The sequence below is a fragment of the Oenanthe melanoleuca genome, chromosome 7, assembly GCF_029582105.1.
Source record: "Oenanthe melanoleuca isolate GR-GAL-2019-014 chromosome 7, OMel1.0, whole genome shotgun sequence".
In the NCBI taxonomy this organism is placed as follows: domain Eukaryota; kingdom Metazoa; phylum Chordata; class Aves; order Passeriformes; family Muscicapidae; genus Oenanthe; species Oenanthe melanoleuca.
In genome coordinates this window covers 27,801,534-27,818,020 of record NC_079341.1, presented here as the reverse complement: position 1 = coordinate 27,818,020, position 16,487 = coordinate 27,801,534, and the positions used below count along the sequence as shown (strand labels likewise).

Sequence of the window (16,487 nt, the reverse complement as noted above, 5' to 3'; positions counted from 1 at the left end):
TGGTGTCACTATGGGTGGGCAGCCCCTCTCCAGCTTACATCCCTCTTCCACCTGTGAAATAGTGTGGCTCCAGTAAAAATAAACTACAAACATTTAATAAGAAACAAATCAAATGGGACACCTCAACTGTCCTCTTCCTTTTCTGGGGTTAAACTGCAAAGCTGTTCTACTGATTCTCATCACGTGGATTGCTGTAAAGAAATGGAAGATTTAGTTTAGGTCAGCTCAATTTATTCCCATCCAGTGTGTCAGCCTGAAAAAAAAATGTAAGGACCAGGTCAGCTGGAGCAGGCAGGGCTGAGGACTGTGGTGGGGAAGAGCAGTCAGCTGAATCCAACTTCATCCTGCTGGGACTGATGCCACTCTTGCCCTGCTTACAAGCTCCCTGCAGATGCTGTTTGGCTGTGTGTCCATTTGGCTGCATGAAAGATGCCTTTGTTTTTTTTTTTTTTGTTTTTTTTTTTTTTGGTTAATGTGTGTTTCTATAAACTAGATATTTTCTGAGGTCACCTGTTGAACTGTTGGTATTCCTGCATTCCTGCTTGCCCTCCTGCAGAGCTTGGGGCTGCCCGGCTGTTGCAACATTTTGGAGCAGCAGAAAGTGCTCAAGCAGTGATTTAGAAAACATTTCTGCAGGTGAGGAAGGAACTGTGGAGGCGCCTGCTGCTGCTGACACATGTGGGATGTTGGCTTTTAGGCCTTGTTCTGGCAACAAGAGCTGGTGTCTGAGCCCTGGGGTCATCCTGGGCTGCTTCCCGTGGTGCCTTGGGTCTGGCCATGCTTTGCCAGACTGCAGTGAGCTCTGAGAGCAACACTTGAAACCTCTCAGCCTTTAGTGTGGAGTGTCATTGAGAAAGTCTGCTCTTCACACAGTGTGAAGAGGAGCAGAAACTACAGGCACATGCCTGGGACACGTTTACCTAAGGCTGTGGGCAGCCTGTGGTGCTCTGTGCTTGCTGTGCCAGGGTGGCACTGTCTGTGCAGGGAAGGCTCATTTGTGGGCAGGGACACCCAGCCCTGAGCTCCCAGATGATTTGAAAGGCTGTAGAGAGATTCCACCCTTGAGTTGTGTGAGTGGCTGGCTGGCAGTAGCAGTCCTCTGTAGAAGTGTGTGATTTTTCCTTGTAGACAAAGGTTCCTGAGCATTGGCCAGGGCCAAATTCAGCAAAGTGTCCCATGGTGTTCTGGGTGCTCCTCTCCATGAGCTGTGGCTCACAGTCCCAATGCAGAGGGGGGCTGAGAGCCACGTGGGAGGTGTTTGCATTCCAGATTGCATCTTCATGAAGTCTGGCACACAGATCCTCAGTGGCCTTTTGGAGGAGCATGGGGCTGACTCAGTGCATGTGTTTACTCACAGCTCCAGTCCTTGGGCGGCTCCTGAAACCGCTTCCTCCCAGGGCATCATTTCCATGCTTCCCCAATCTCTCTGTTCTTCTCCTTCCTCTCCCAATTTATTTTTTCCTCTTTAACCTGGTTTCTCTTCTCTTTTCAGTTCAATACTGAGTCATGTGCCACTGTCCTCCAGAGCGTGTGCCTCCCCATCCTGCTCCATGTCTGTTCAAAGATCCCAGAGTTCAAATGGCCTCTGGGCTGGGACAAACAGCATGGGGTGACCCTTGTCTGCTGGCTGTGACCTGTGAAAGCATGGCCAGTGCTTGCAGCTGCAATGTAAAAATGCCTGGTCCTCCCTCTAATTGCACTGCTAGCAACCCCCGTGCTGTGCTTCAGGTCAGAGGTGGCTGCAGGTCAGTGCAGGTTGGTTGGATGGTTCTTAGCTAGAATGCTCTGTGCTCCATGGATTTGCTCCTCTAGCCTTCTTTCACAGCAATTAAATGCTGTATTTGTTATTACACTTCCAGGCATTAGCATTACATTGTTGCCTGATAAAAATTTTTTATTATTGTGGAGTTAGACTCTCTGGTCCTTATGGGTCCCTTCCAGCTTGAGATATTTGATGACCTTTGCATGGATTTCTCACAGGAACACAAATGATGATTCTATTTTGGTTGTGCTTAGTGCTGTTCCTTGGTGCTCCTGGCAGCAGGCATACCCTGCCTGCCCCACCTTGCTCACACCAGGGGTTTGTGTTGGCTTTTCACTGAAACAGCAGCTAGGTTGGACATTTCTCTCCCCAGTGTATCAAGTACTGCTCTCCCAGTGTCTCTATTCCTGGCACGAAAGGGCAAAGCTGCTCTTTGTTATCCCTCCTTTCTCCCTGCCCAGGCTCTTACTGCTGTCCAAACCCTGCAGCTCTCCCCAAATCTGGCAGCAGCTCCTTGAGGGCCAACCCGCACAGAGCACTGCTGTTCTTGCCTCTTTTCACTGCAGTCTCTCCTTGCCCCTGAGCAGACCTTTAGCAAGTGTTAATGCATGCTAATGAGGCATTAAATACCCTGGCAGAATTAAAGAATACAGGAGTGATGTCTTTGACATCTTTATGGGAGCCAGAACTCAGTCCTTGTGGCTCTGCTCTTAAAGTGGCACAAGTGGGTTGCAACCAGAGGTGTCATCTGAAGATTCATGCACATACCCAAACCCCCTGTCCTGTGCAGCTGCCCCCTCCCAGGGCCAAAAGCCCTATAGAAAGCTCAAAAAAAACCCCAAAAAAACTCTGCCAAGAAGAACTCAGAAAACAAAGCTTAGATGGTCTTAGAGCAAACTCACTTTAAATGCTCTACTGGCCAGCATCTCAGCGAGTTTGGTGTCTGAATTTGATCTCTTTAGTGATAGTCATTGACAGAAATGCACATTTGGAAGTGGGGCTTGTATTTGAGGCTTAAAGGCAGATGAAAGCCTCAGACAGCAGGTGGAATTCTGGGTCTGTACATTTCTTGACATGCACTGACAACCTGTGAATTTTGCACAGTTTCATTTAAAGAATTAGCTTAAGTAATTGACCTGAAAGGGAAATGCAGCACAGCCTGTGTGTTCATTCTTTCTTCTTTTTTTGTTTTCTTTGTCTTATTTTGAGTGGTATTCTGACTTTTTCCAGGTATTTTGTTAAGAGAGAAATCTGTTACAAAACCATGGACCTTTGTTGAACTTGCACCAAATGATGTGTTTGCATCCAAACACAGCACTGGACAAGGCTCCTAAGGCACTGCATTTTGCACAGGAAGGGTGACAAAGCCAAGGATGAGCTCATGCCCAGAATGGTGGGATGGTATTTGGGCCCATGGCTCACAGGGAACCAGCACATCCATCCCACTTGGGATGAAGGTCTGTGCCTCTGGGAGGATCTGGCAGCAGCCCCTGCCCCATAGCTCTCCCTGCATCAGAAACAGAGTTGGCAGCAGGACCTGAGAGCTCCAATTCCCAGTTCTGGGTCTCCATCCAAAAGGCCACATGTGGCAGGCTTGGCTGAGGAGCTAATGTAAGTAGAAGTCAAGTATTTGTGGAGTGCTGAGCTTACTTGGAAAAAAAAAAAAAAAAAAAAAGGGGAAGGCTTTATTTTAAGAAATGCAGCTTTAGATCTCTTTCAGGAAATTACTTCAATGACTTCTCACTGCCCATTTTGGTTTTTGATGGATCATCAGCTGTATCTCATGGTTGCATTTCAACTCCACTTCTTTACAGAGAGAGGGAAAATGAGGAAAGGCTGGCCAGGGCTGCCACAGGAAATCCGCCTGCCCCGGATAGCTTTCAGCTGCCTTCATGAAACAGCAGTTTCCAAAACCATATCTTCCTTGCCCAGTTCTCACTGATCCAGAAATTCCCAAGTGAGTGAGAAGCTGGAGCTCTGAGGGGGGTTTTTGTAATGGCAGTGCTGCACTGTGGGGGATGCTGGCAGAAATGTCCAGCTGGTGATGGGATTTGTGGTACCCAAGGCTGAATTAGCAGCTTGAGCCTGCATTTATTCCTTCACCTTTGGTTTCATTAGTTTGCATCTCCAGTGCTATTCTTGATGGTTGGTGAGCCCAGTGCTGGGACTGAAATCTTGGTTAAACCCATATGCTTTAGGATATAAATATCCACTGCAATGGGAGGATGCACAGATCCATAGTGTTTGGTATAAATAACGTTCAGAAAAGCACTATTTACTTCTTACTAACTTCTTAGTGTTTGTTTTGCTGCTTCAGTATTGCATTGTGGATAAATGAGTGTGGGCAAGCTCTCTCCTGGTGTGAGTGGAGGCAGGTGGATGAATTTCAGGTTCCACAGAAGCCTTGGACCCTTGACACTTGTCTGTCTGTGTTTATGCCTCCTTAGCACAAGGAGGTTGTTATGCTCCATGGGCTCCAGGGGCTGGGGATGCTGCTGCCAGCCTACCACCCTTGTTTTCCCTCCTGCACTGGCATGACCCAGCAGTGGATCCTAAACCCATGCCTGCTGTTTAAAATTTCTGGAGCTGTCCCCAGGTCGCTGTGGGTGCTGCCCATCTGGCAGTGCCCTGAGCCTGGGCGGTGCCATGGGCAGGCTGGCCCTGCCTGGCTCTTGATGTGCAGCGCTGGCTGCTTTGAGCATGGACAGAAATTACTAGGGAAGCTGATGATTTATTTGCCTCAGCAGGCACTGTGTCCTACCCTAGCCCTTTCCCAAATGAAAAGCCCTGTATTTTCTATGTGTTCCAAGCCTTTTCTGCTGCCCTTCTTCCTCCCACTCAAAATGTGCTGTTCACAGAGCCTTCTCCCAGACATCGAGCACTTTTGCTGAGAGATTGGCTGGTCTGGTACAAAACTGATGCTCAAGCAGTGCCCTGTGTCAGTAGGGTTTGACTTTTCTCATAAGCAGATGTTTTTGATCCATGGTTGTGGAATTCTTCTGCACTGGGGCTCTCTGAGTGATGGGCACAGCAGCCAGGGCTTGTTAAAGGGATGACACTGGAGAATCTGGAAATTGCTTGCCATAACTTTATTTCTCTTTGTTGTTTTTCCTGTGGGGTTTTTTTTCCTATTTCAGACTAGTTGTTCAAATAACCAAAAATGACAAAAGCACGGCCTTTTGGAGATCCTGACCCAAAGTCTGGATGTGAGCACAGAGGCACAAAAATAAGTGGCTTGATTTAATGGGAACAAAATATGGTATCATCTTTCTCCTGCTGAGTGCTCAGAAACCACTAAACTGGCTTTAAAATCATGACTTGTTTTTCTTGTATGTTAGGCACATATTTTCTTGTATACCAGGTTAATGTTCTAGAAGATGTGGGAAAAAGGAGTGTTGAGGAGGCTTGTTTTCAAACCTTTTCTACTTCTCCATAAAAGATAGGATCATGTTTTTTCTTTCAAGAGAAAATTGGTATTTTTGCATGCTTTTGTTGTACCCAGAAGTAGGAGGCTTTAGGAAAAATCACCTAGTGTGACAGAGTGACAGAGCCCTAGTGAGAGTTTTTAGTGCACTGAGTTTCAGCCCTCGTGGCAGCTCCTGAAAGGTGGGACAGAGGGGCTGTCCTGCCCAGCAGGTCACAGCCTGCTCTCAGAAAGGGATGAAATCAGGGTCAGAGGCTGCAAGCTTCCCTCAGAAGCTGCTATCCCGATTTGGGAATGACCCTGCTTGGGAACAAGGAGTACAGCAGTGGTGTGGGGGTGCCAAGCTGGGTTTTGCAGAGCCAGGCTGAGGGCAGGCAGGATTTGGCCTGTGGCCATCCTGGGGGACAGCTGGGCTGAAATGAGGATGGTTGGACGTCCTGGCAAAAGCTGCCTGAGTGACAGTGAGATGTGCAGCCCAGCTGGGGCACAGCAGTGGGATGGGGATGTGTTTTGGGATGAGGAGAGAGATGGAAGCACCAGCAGGGCTGAGAGTCTCTGCCCACTCTGGTGGCCTCCTTGGGAAGAATGTGTCTCTAAGCAGCAGTGCACCCCGTGGCTCCTGCCCTGATGCATCCCAGACTAGTCAAGCTCAGTCTGGGGACTGCTCTCCCCCCACAAAAGCATTGCTTTCTTCTGCACACCCTCCCAGCAGGTTTCTGCAGCCTTCTGCCATGTGTTTTGTGTTAGCCCCCCCCAAAGGTCAGGAGCTGGCTGGAAAGTATGTTATCAAATTCAGAGGGAGCATTTCATTTCCTAGTTAGATCTGGATCTTTTAAACTTCTTAGCTTGTCTCATTTCAAAGATAGGAACAGAAGAAAACATCCTTTATTATGTTTGGAGAACATAATTAATGTATTTTGGCTTCACAAACCACCTTTAACAGAGAATGTACAAACTCAAAGGGTTCAAGAGGGTTAAAGTTCAGGATGATGTCCTGCACCACGAGACTGCTGCTGGTGCAGAGGTGACTTGAAACACACCCTCCTTGAGGACACATTGCCATGGAAATGAAACTGGGAAGTGAAACTGGGTTCATCATGGGCACAGTGGTGGAAGGTTTCCTGCAGGCACGATGGCACAGAGACTGCATAGCCACATCAGCACTGTGTGTGACCGTGGGAGAGCTGGGACTGGGAACAGGCAGCACACTGTGCTGCAAAATGTGAGTACTGGCTAACACTGCAAACCACAGCTCTGGGTCACTGTCACCAAAAGCCTCACTGCAGCTTTGCCTTGGGACTCCTCTCACTCTGTGTCCCAAACACAGGGAGAGGATGGAGTGTATTCCCACCTCTGCTGCTCCAGGTGGATGTTGAGAAGTGATACAACTCTTACTGTGTCCCTATGAAAACCAAATGTTTCTCATTCACCGAGTTTCTCCAGTCTTCAGGCTGTGTGGGAGATGGATGGCACCAGAAGGGTGGCTCATGGTGTTGGCAGGAGTGGCACTCTTTCAAGCTGATGGAAGCAGTGAGGATTGTGACATCTTTGCTATTGAAGGTCAAGATGGAAATTCCTGCTCTTGGCACATTGATGAGCTTCAGCCAGTGACTTCTTGCACACTAAGCCAGTGTGGCCAAGGCAGGAAACACATGTCAACCTGTTTTGACATTTTAAGCTCACACCCCACAATTAGTCACCCTCATACAGAATGGCTTTTTCTTCATCCCCATAAATAAACAAAACCACATCCTTTAAGATGCTGTTTCTTAAGTTTTCCAATCACATTTGTTTAATAGGATACATGATTTGCAAATGGCCATTTCCCTTCCCCAGGACAGTAATTTCAGGCTCTGATGTCTTTAAAAATGGAACCATTTTATGGTCCAGAGACAGATTTCCTCTGGAGCCACATCTTGTGCTGCATTCTATGGTGTCCTAGGAGAACTGAGGGATGATATGAATACCATCAGCTTGCTTCTCTTGGCCCTCAAGCCTGAGCACATTTACTAATCGCCAGCTGCTTTGGATTCCTTGAAACAGTGCCATTTAAGAAAACCATAGTTTATAGCTAGTTTGGACACATGCATTGCCATGGAGGCACCAAACCTGCTGTGAGAGCCCAATCACCTGAATTAATTGTGAATAAAAGCCAGACACCCCATTTGGTTTGTTTCTGAAGTGGTGAGTGCCCACTCTGCAGCTGCCCCCAAAGAGCAGCAGCTGTGGATGTAGCTGAGCCCATGGGCTTGAACCCAGAGCTTTCTGTCTGGGGAAAGGCCAAGGCTGTCATTGTGAAGGTGAGCAGAGCAAGGGATTTTGATCTCCATCAGATGTAGGCACAGAAGGAGGTCACCTCTAGAGATCTTGTAAACATAATCTCCTTTGTCCAGTAATGTTTGAATATGCAGGCTGGATCCAAAGCAAACGGTGTGAGTGCAGAGGAGGCTGTAGAAGGACAGCTTGTGATGTGCTGGGATATATGAGATGCCTAGTAAAACAGAAGGTGCTCCTGTGACTTTTGGCAAGGGATATAGCTTGGCAATCCACAGCCTCTGGTAATCTTGGCACAGGGGGAGAGGCAGGGGGATCCGCGGGTTTGTGTCGATGAAAGGAGCGTGTATATAATTCATCATGTCTGGGGTGCTCCAGGCTCTTTCCAGTGGAAAAGCTGAGCTGTAATTAGGCTGCTGATGAGCCTTGTATACAAACCCTTCAGCTCTATAAACTATGCCTGCAAAGGCATCCCTTCTCCTAGGGACTAGCCACGGAAAAATTTGAGCAGTTTCCAGCAGATGGATGCCTCTCTGAAACCAGCCTCTCCACTTACTGTCACTGACAGCCTTGGAACCTGCTGACTTTCTCAGCCCTTCACTAAACCCTGTAGCTCCAAGGGGATGCTTCAGTGGAGGAGAGCCCTTACTGGATTGGTTTCTTCATCCACTTCTGCTGTGAGCTGCCCTGAGCTACTGCCTGGGGGTGACTCAGCTGGTCCCAGCAACCTTCCTGGCTCTGGCTGGGACGCAGGTCTTGTTTGGACACAGGAAATAGTGCTTGTTGATATCATTTTTTTCAAGGTTTTAAGAGAACTTCTTAAGTAAAATTGTTAAGAAGAAAGGGAAGGAAATACTTTATGAGGTGGTTGACCTCCTAGGCTTTTTGCTGAAAAACTCTGGACTCAAAGCCAGCAAGGAAGCACTACTCCATTCTCATCTTACTATCTCTTGATGTAGAGAGAGAAGAAGAGATTATTTCATACAAAGGTGGGAAGGAGGAGGTGCTCATTTACCTTGAGCAACTATAGAGGGAAGCTGGAAGTGCAGTGAGTAGGTATTTTGAGCTGGTAAATGTTGATACTAATTTGATAATTTAGCTGTTTCCCATCAGGTGTTTGCTGCCCTGCCAAGTAAAGTCTCTCTGGCAGCTCTTCCTGCTGGGCTGCTGCCAACCTCAGCACCCACCGGTGGCCCCGAATTGTGCTGACACCTGTGCCCTGCCGTCCCCTTCAGGTCACGGGGAGTGTCACTGCGGGGAGTGCAAGTGCCACGCCGGCTACATCGGGGACAACTGCAACTGCTCCACGGAGACGGAGGGCTGCGTGTCCAGCGACGGGCAGATGTGCAGCGGCCGCGGCGCCTGCGTCTGCGGCAAGTGCCAGTGCACCGAGCCAGGGGCGTTCGGAGAGACCTGTGACAAGTGTCCCACCTGCCCAGGAGTCTGCAGCATTAAAAGGTACTCGCAGGCAGTTCAACAGGGATTTCTTGCTCGTGGGAAGGGCAGCTCTTTGCTTCCTGGGAGACTTTTCAGCTAAGGAATTATTCCAGTTTTGGTAAATGTGTGATCACTCCCAGGCAAGCCTACTGCTGCTAGGAGCCCTTGCTAAGCAACCTGACAGTATCCCAGGTAGAGCAGCAACTCTTGTTGCCCTAGTGCTCATGGAGATTCGTGTCCCTGTTCATTTCTGGTGCTGTCTCACTCTGCAGGAGAGGCTGCACCCCCAGTTTTGCTTCTCTCTGAGCTGCAGATGTCTGGGTGCAGAGAGCTGTGAGCTGGAGAGGAGGGGAGGACTGGAATCAGAACCACTGGCCCTGCCTCACAGGGATGAAGGTGCCTCAGGCATCAACCTGCACAGAGCAGCAGGACTGCCTGCCTTGATCTCGGGCAGGATGGATTTTGCAGTAGCTGATGTGCAGCTTCTGACATCCAAAGGACAAACAGACTCCAAACCTACCAGCTGCTTGGCACCTTCATTGAATCCTAGAATAAATCCGTTCTTGCAATGGAAATGCTTGGCCCTGAAGCTTCTCCTTCTTTGTGGTGCAGCCTCCAGACCAACACACAGTCTCAAGAGCTGAATCCCTACGTTCATGCAGTTTCTGACGTGTGCTTAATCTTCCCCTCTGTATGTGTTCCTGCAGGGATTGTATTGAATGCAAGCTGTTTAACTCAGGAAGACTGGCTGATAACCAAACCTGCCAAAAGCACTGCAAGGATGAGATCATCACCACTGTGGATGTTCTTGGTAAGCTGGCAGCAGCAGGACTGCAGGTGGTGGGAGCTGGTGACTGTGGCATTGAACTCCTCTTAACCAGACTAAGACATATCTGTAAAGAAAGCTTCAGGGAACACCTGGTATTTAGAAATGTGTGTGTGTAGGTAGTATGTATGTGTGTATGTGTGGTATGTGTGATGCCCTCTTCAGGCTATAATCCATACTGAAGTAAAAAACTCTTTGATTTTAAATAGCATCTAACCACTACTGCCAGTGCAGGGAGCAAAGAGTGGGATGAGGTCACATGAGACAGATGAGATGAGTCGTGAGAGAGTGCAAAAGGACAAAGAATCACCCAAAAATGTAATTTTCTAATCTTCTGAGGTTTAATCTAGGAAGAAGTGAGCTTGTAAGGGAAAACAAAGCTGGTTTGAAAATGAGTTCTGCTTTGGTGGAACTAACTGCTACAAGTGCCCCAGGCGATCTCCTGCCCTTTGTGTCCTGTTCTAGAGGTCACCCCACATGTGCATCTCTCAGCAGGTGACTTTCTCCCTGCTCTTTTCAAGATGTCTTCTGGGAGTCCCTGGTTACTATTTAGGGGAGTAGAGGGGATCCAAACTTGTGACAGATTTAATCACAATTCTGATCATGGCCTTGGCAATATCTCTTGGAGGTGGATGTGTAGATCAAGCAGGGATAAGTTACTGTCTGCATCTGGCATTTCCTCCTCTTCCTTAGTTTACAGAGGTAGGAGTCCTGCACCTTGCTCAGCCTTTCACTCACTTCCTCCTAAGCTGTCTGCAGGAGATGTTTTTCCCATTGACTCCTCTCAAATCCAACATCCAACTTTTAAATTATGACCAGTGGAGTTTCCTAACCTTCTTTTTGGGACACTTGTTCTCATTCTCTCCATTGACTATGCAGTTTAGCAGGGAGTGCACCTGCACCAGCATTCTGCAAGAGGTTGTACTATGCCTAAAGTCAGCTTTTGTTCTGCCTGCTCCCTGGAAGGTGAGGCTGGGCTGTAGTTTGTCAGCCCCCTGCATGGATTTCAGAGAAAAAAAACAGCCAGATTTCTGCTATAAGGTATTTTTGGGAATTGCACTTATGCTTTTGTTGAACTATTGCGGTCGGATTGCACATAGTGCTGAGATCTTGGGAGCTCAAGGCACTTTGTGGCTTGGAGATCAGGGCTACTAGAGAAAGAGGTAAAGCAAAATATTCCTAAAGAAAGTTTTTGTGTACTGTGGACTTCTTAACAGGCAAATGTGGCCAAATCCTGGTTTTCAAGTGCTTTTGTATAATTTAGCTCATATTACAAGTCCCTGCTGAAAGGCAGAATGCTGATATTTCTCACAGAATACATAGGTCTGTATTGTCCTGGCAGAGGAGGATGGGACCTTCTAAATATCAAATTGCAATGAACACAGCCTTGAACACCCCAGCTGCCTCTTGATTCTGGCAGGCAGAGCAGTCAGGGTTTCAAAGCTTTGTAGAGCAGAGGTGTCTGTCACTGGACTCACGAGCCAGAATGCTGCCTCACAGGAGGCTTGTATGACTTACTTTGGACTCTGCAGGATCTCCTTCAGTTCTGCAGGATTACCTTTGCATTTCTGACAGTTCCAGAGAGGAGCTTTCAGTGTGAGAGCAGCATGACAGGTGCTGCTCCAAGCTGAACCTGGCAGCAGCACAGACAACTCAGTGGAGCCCTCACACCTCTCTCTGTTGATTTGTGATCTCTGAAACCCAGTGAAGATCAACAGAAATCACTGCTATTGAAGCTTTAATCACTGTATCTTTTACCAAAATAAAGGTGCAAGGATGGGAGTGAAAGCAGCTAGACCTACAGGAACTAAGATTTGCTGCTCAACTCAAAAGGGCATTTAGTCAAGAAATGTGGAAGTATTATCTATATTGATCTAATTAGTACTTGCCTTGTAACAATCAGCGTTTTCTGGCCCATGCTTTGGTACCACTGTGTAGATAAAGCAGGTTTTCCAGTCCCAGGGTAGGAACAGCTGAGGTTTGTCCACAGCAGGAATGTGTCAGGACTCACCAGAGGGGCAGCTGCATCTCAGCTCAGCTGTTGAAATGGAAGGTATTAATCTTTTAACTGGATGCAGGTCAAAGGATTTGAAAGGAAAAACAAACAGACAGGAGACAGCTAAAGGACTGGCATAGCTGAGGTCAGTAATGCAGTCATTTTTTCAGCAAGACAGACAGGCATGGATACAAGAGCTGTGGAGGGCTCTTTCCAGACATGGAAGACAAAGTCATGCATGTCTTTGCCCTGAATTCCTCTCCCATGAAACTCTCAGCCCTTGCAGGCTTGCAGAGCTGTGCTCCCGTCACACCCAGAGATGCTTCCCCATCTCCCTCCAGTCACTGTCCCTGCAACAGGGGCATCCAATGAGCTGTGTCTGTGCAGGGCAGTGGCTCTGCTGAAATCACCCCTTAAGCTAGATCTACAAACCTCAGGTGATGGCTTTGCTCAATCTTAAATTGCTTCTGTGAAGCAGCCTTCCTCAGGCAGCACCTTACAGTGACCTGGTGCTGTGGAGTGTCAGACACAAACACACAGTGTCTGTATGGCCCTGGGAATGAAGTCCTCTCATTTTTTGCAACTCCCACATCATCCTTGAAACCAGCTCCTCCCTTCCCCCTCCCTCCCTCCTCCCCTTCCCATTTTCCTTTCCTATCTCACTCTTTGAAAACAAACTTCTCAGCCGTTTCCAGAGCTGGAGCCATCGGTACAGCTGGAGCCTGAGCTGGCCATGGGGCTGCCAGCCCTGAGTCAGTGCCCCTTGTTTTCCGTTCACCTTCCACTCTCCAAGAAATTTAGCAAATTAAGAAGAAAATGGCATTTGTTGCCAAAGCAGACTTGCATGAAGAAAGAATCTGTGTGTGTGAGGTTGAGTCTGTTTACTATGTGATGTTTGCCAAGTGCCACATTTTCTCAAGCAGGAAATCTGGACACTGCTCAGTTACAATTTGTCTGAGTTGTGATCAAACTGTGCTGCTTTCCAGGCTTACTCCCCATTCCTCTGCTCCCAGGAATCCCTGGAAAGCTCTGCTTATCTTGCAGGGGAGAGCTGTGCTAATTCCTAGTATTAAACCTGCCAATTAAGTCAACCAAGTGCTGTATTTCAGCTTTGGACATAGCCTATGAGACAGGGTGACTAGTTCAGAAATAGGGACCCCATACCACTGCAAATTGTTAGGGGGGAATTATGTTAAAAATAGAGGGTGTTGGAAGCATTTCTTTGAAAAAGTAGGGCACAAAATTTCTGCAGTGTTTGGGATTTTTTAAAATGTATAAATCTTACACGAAATCCTGTGATTCTTGCATCTGGTTCCAGATGAAACCGATGACCCCAACGCGATCCTCTGCGCCTACCCAGTGAACAACTGCGTCATGAAGTTCACCTACCTGGAGCTTCCCAGTGGGAAATCCAACCTCACTGTCCTCAAGGAGCCAGGTTGGCCCTCCCTTGGCTTTCTTTTCTGGCAGCACTGGCTGCCTCAGGAGAGGTGATGGGCTGCTGGTGGGTTGCAGAAAGGCTGGCTGCATGCGTGAGCAGATAAACCAGAGTGATTTAAACTGTAGGGTTTGACAGTGCTGAAAGCCAGCTCCAAATGCTCCCGACTTAGTAAAAAAGAACTATGAGAGTAAACCTTGCACCTGAGCCATCACCATTGCCAGCAATTGGCTGAAGAGCTTTAGGAGGCTGAATTAAATTGAGCCTATTTAAGCAGCAAAAAGCAAGCTTGATTTGGAGAGAAAGCCCCTGGGAGCAAAAACATCAGACGGGGACACCTGGTGTAGCTTCTGGTTAAGTCAGGATGTTGGGAAAGCCCTGCACCACCGAAGGATTTCCACATTGCCAAAGAGCTCTGATCTAGGCAGGGTAAGGGCTGGGTGTCCCTTCTCCCCTCCCCAGGCTCTGCAGACAGCTGTGCTTCCAGCAATATTTTAACCACATGCAATGCAGTCGCTGAAAAACAACCCCTCATGGTGTTGCAGGACAAGCTGGTGAGTATCCAGCAGTAGCTTCTTGTGATCTGCTCTGGTCCTCTGAGGCGTGGGCCAATATGGGAAAGACTGGGATTCCTCGTATTCTATTTCATTTGTCCTGCAGCTTGCACTTAATTGAAAGATCAGTTGATTAGCTGACAGTTAATGTCCTTATTTAAAGTCCTTAGTGATCACCTGTCTCTGTGGGAGAAGCTGAGCTGGCTTTTGCCAGAGGCACCTTAATGCTCTGTGTCCCATGTGTGTCACCTGGCATTAAAACCCTGCGTCACTGTTGGCAGGGCACTGCAGCCCTACTACGTGACATCCCAGCTCTGGTGGAATCCATGAGAGGTGTCCCTTTGACCTGCCTCTAGCCAGGAATTTATGTAATTAAAAAAAAAAAAAAACAACAGTTTGATTTCAGAGGGGGCTGTTGCTTTTTTTAATTCAGCCACTGCTGCTAGCACTGCCTGGGGTCACTTGCTCAGTGGCTGCAGTCCAAGTTATTACATCCCGGTATCCTGATCCGGGATACACTCACAAGAGCTAATTCTGTTTTCTCCCTCATTGCCAGCCTGCAGCTCAGCCCCCAGTGCTGTGACCATCGTGCTGGCAGTGATTGGCAGCGTGGTGCTGATTGGCATCATCCTGCTGGCTCTCTGGAAGCTGCTCGTCACCATCCACGACAGGCGCGAGTTCGACCGATTCCAGAGCGAACGTTCCCGTGCCAGATATGAAATGGTGAGCCTGGGTGGGGTGCTGCTGCTGTGTGGGGGGCTGTTGGGATGCCCTGGCAGCAGACAGCTCTGCAGTGATGGAGAAGGGTGGCAGGCACGAGGGATGCAGGTGTCCATGCCCTGTGGTGCCTTCAGGGTCCAGCATCTTGCACTGCCTTCTCCTAGGCAAGTCATAAATGCTTTGCAAAACAATACCCAGCCTTTGGTTTCATCAACTATTTCCAAGCAGAGCTGGAGGCTGAAGGAGGTAGGGGCTGTGGTGGCAGCCACATTGGTCAGGACTGTGAGGGAGCCCTTCTGGGAGGTTTGGTGGGGGTGCTCAGCATTGGAGGGCAGTGCCTCTGCCTGCAGGCAGGATGGAAGGTGGGTCTGATGGACCAACTCTGGATAAACAGCACTGCTTTGGATCTGAATGTTCAGCTCACTCAAAGCCAAACACAGTGCTGTCACCAAACTAATTGGTATGTTTTTACCATGACACAGACTTTGTTCCTCACCTTTGTTCTTTTTGTCTCCTTTCTCCAAAGGCATCCAACCCTCTCTACCGAAAGCCTATTTCCACGCATAACGTGGAGTTCACGTTCAACAAGCTCAACAAGTCTTACAACGGTACAGTTGACTGAAGGGGTCTCAGTGCCTGCACTGCCATGGACAATTGCTTGAATGGCCAGGCTGCTTCCCCACTTGAAGACGGGATTCTCTTCAGGGGCGAGAATCCCTTACGACGGGACTGGTCGATGACCAAAGCCTGTTATTTGCACAGTAAGGAGAAAGGTCTGGTTCATCCTGGAGGCACAGACATGAGGGCAGGGTCCCTGCCTGTGTTGGTGGACTCTGAGCCGTGTGCATCTCCGTACCCCAGCTTTCCAGATGTATTAAACCTGCCAACTAAGTGAACCAAGTGCCATATTGCAGCTTTAGACATATCCTGTTAGAAAAGGTGACTAGGTCAAAAATCAGGGGAACCCACTCTACCACAAGTTGTTAGGGGGGAATTAGCTTGAAAACAGGGTCTTGGAACCATATGTGTAAAAAATTAGGATAAAAAAGCTCTGCAGTCTTTAGGAATTTTTTTTTTATATAAACCCCAAAATAAAACAGTTGTGCATATATGATGCTGTGAGTAGAGTTGATTGTTTCTTTGCTGAGCCCCCCACCAAAACTGGGGCTTGCTCTTCCTGCCAGCAGCAGTGGTGCTGTGCTGCCTGGTGGATTTATTAGTAGAGCCTTATCAGTCAAAGCATGGCTATAAAACATGGAGCTGGAGCTGTAGGGACTGCCACAGAAGTTGTGATGATTTAATATACTGGTGTTGACCCGGGGCAGGGAGTGCCTCAGGGAGTTCCTGCTCTGAGCCAGTGGTGTTAAACAGATTGGAAACTGGTGGAAGCCCAAGGAAAATGGAGTTTAGTCTGAGGAAACTAATATAAACACCCATTCCTTATGTGTGCAAGTAGGTGTCCAGCTAGGGTGGTTCCAGGAGGGCAGCTGGGATCACACAGCAGCTCATCCAGACTCCTGACTTTTTACCAGAGGACTCTTGCTGTGGGGTCTGGTGGAGCCCAGCTAGAAAAGCAGGGGAGCCCTGAGCTTTTGGCTGGAAAGGGAACTTGATAAAGACCAGTGATGTTGCTTCACAACATATATTTTGCTTTGGTTTTTTTGCTTTTTAAATTTTTTTCCCCCCCAAACAATTCCCCCCAGCACTGTCTGTTTTCCTCTGGAGCTGGGGTTTGGGTTACCCTGCTGACAGCTGCAGCTTTAAACCCACACAGACGGGGCTGCAGCCGCCGCAGGAGAGAGAAGCTGGAGCAATTGCTACTGCCTGGACTTTTTTCCCTTCTTTTTTTTTTCACATTTCTTTTTTCTTGTCTCTTCAGCCTGAACAGATCATGCAATAGTCAGCTGAAGGAAGCTTGCCAGGGAAAAGCAAAAACAAATGGTGTTCATTGTTTTGACTTGCTCTTCTCATTGGAAAAGGGCCACGGGCCCATCCTTCCGGATTTATTTTTTTTATATATTTTTGCCTCTATAAACAGAAGCTCTTATTTGTTCAG

At 48.2% G+C, this 16,487-nt stretch overlaps 1 protein-coding gene across 1 annotated transcript in view; it reads left to right on the top strand.

Moving 5' to 3' along the window:
* Window positions 1-15,542, top strand: part of ITGB5 (integrin subunit beta 5) — a 52,688-nt gene extending 37,146 nt beyond the window's left edge. The window contains exons 11-15 of the mRNA XM_056496215.1: window positions 8,696-8,918; window positions 9,605-9,708; window positions 13,038-13,157; window positions 14,268-14,434; window positions 14,958-15,542. Coding sequence (XP_056352190.1) covers window positions 8,696-8,918; window positions 9,605-9,708; window positions 13,038-13,157; window positions 14,268-14,434; window positions 14,958-15,053 — 710 coding nt within the window. The 3' untranslated portion in view covers window positions 15,054-15,542. The remainder of the gene's footprint in view (window positions 1-8,695; window positions 8,919-9,604; window positions 9,709-13,037; window positions 13,158-14,267; window positions 14,435-14,957) is intronic.
* The last annotated feature ends 945 nt before the right edge of the window (window positions 15,543-16,487 follow it).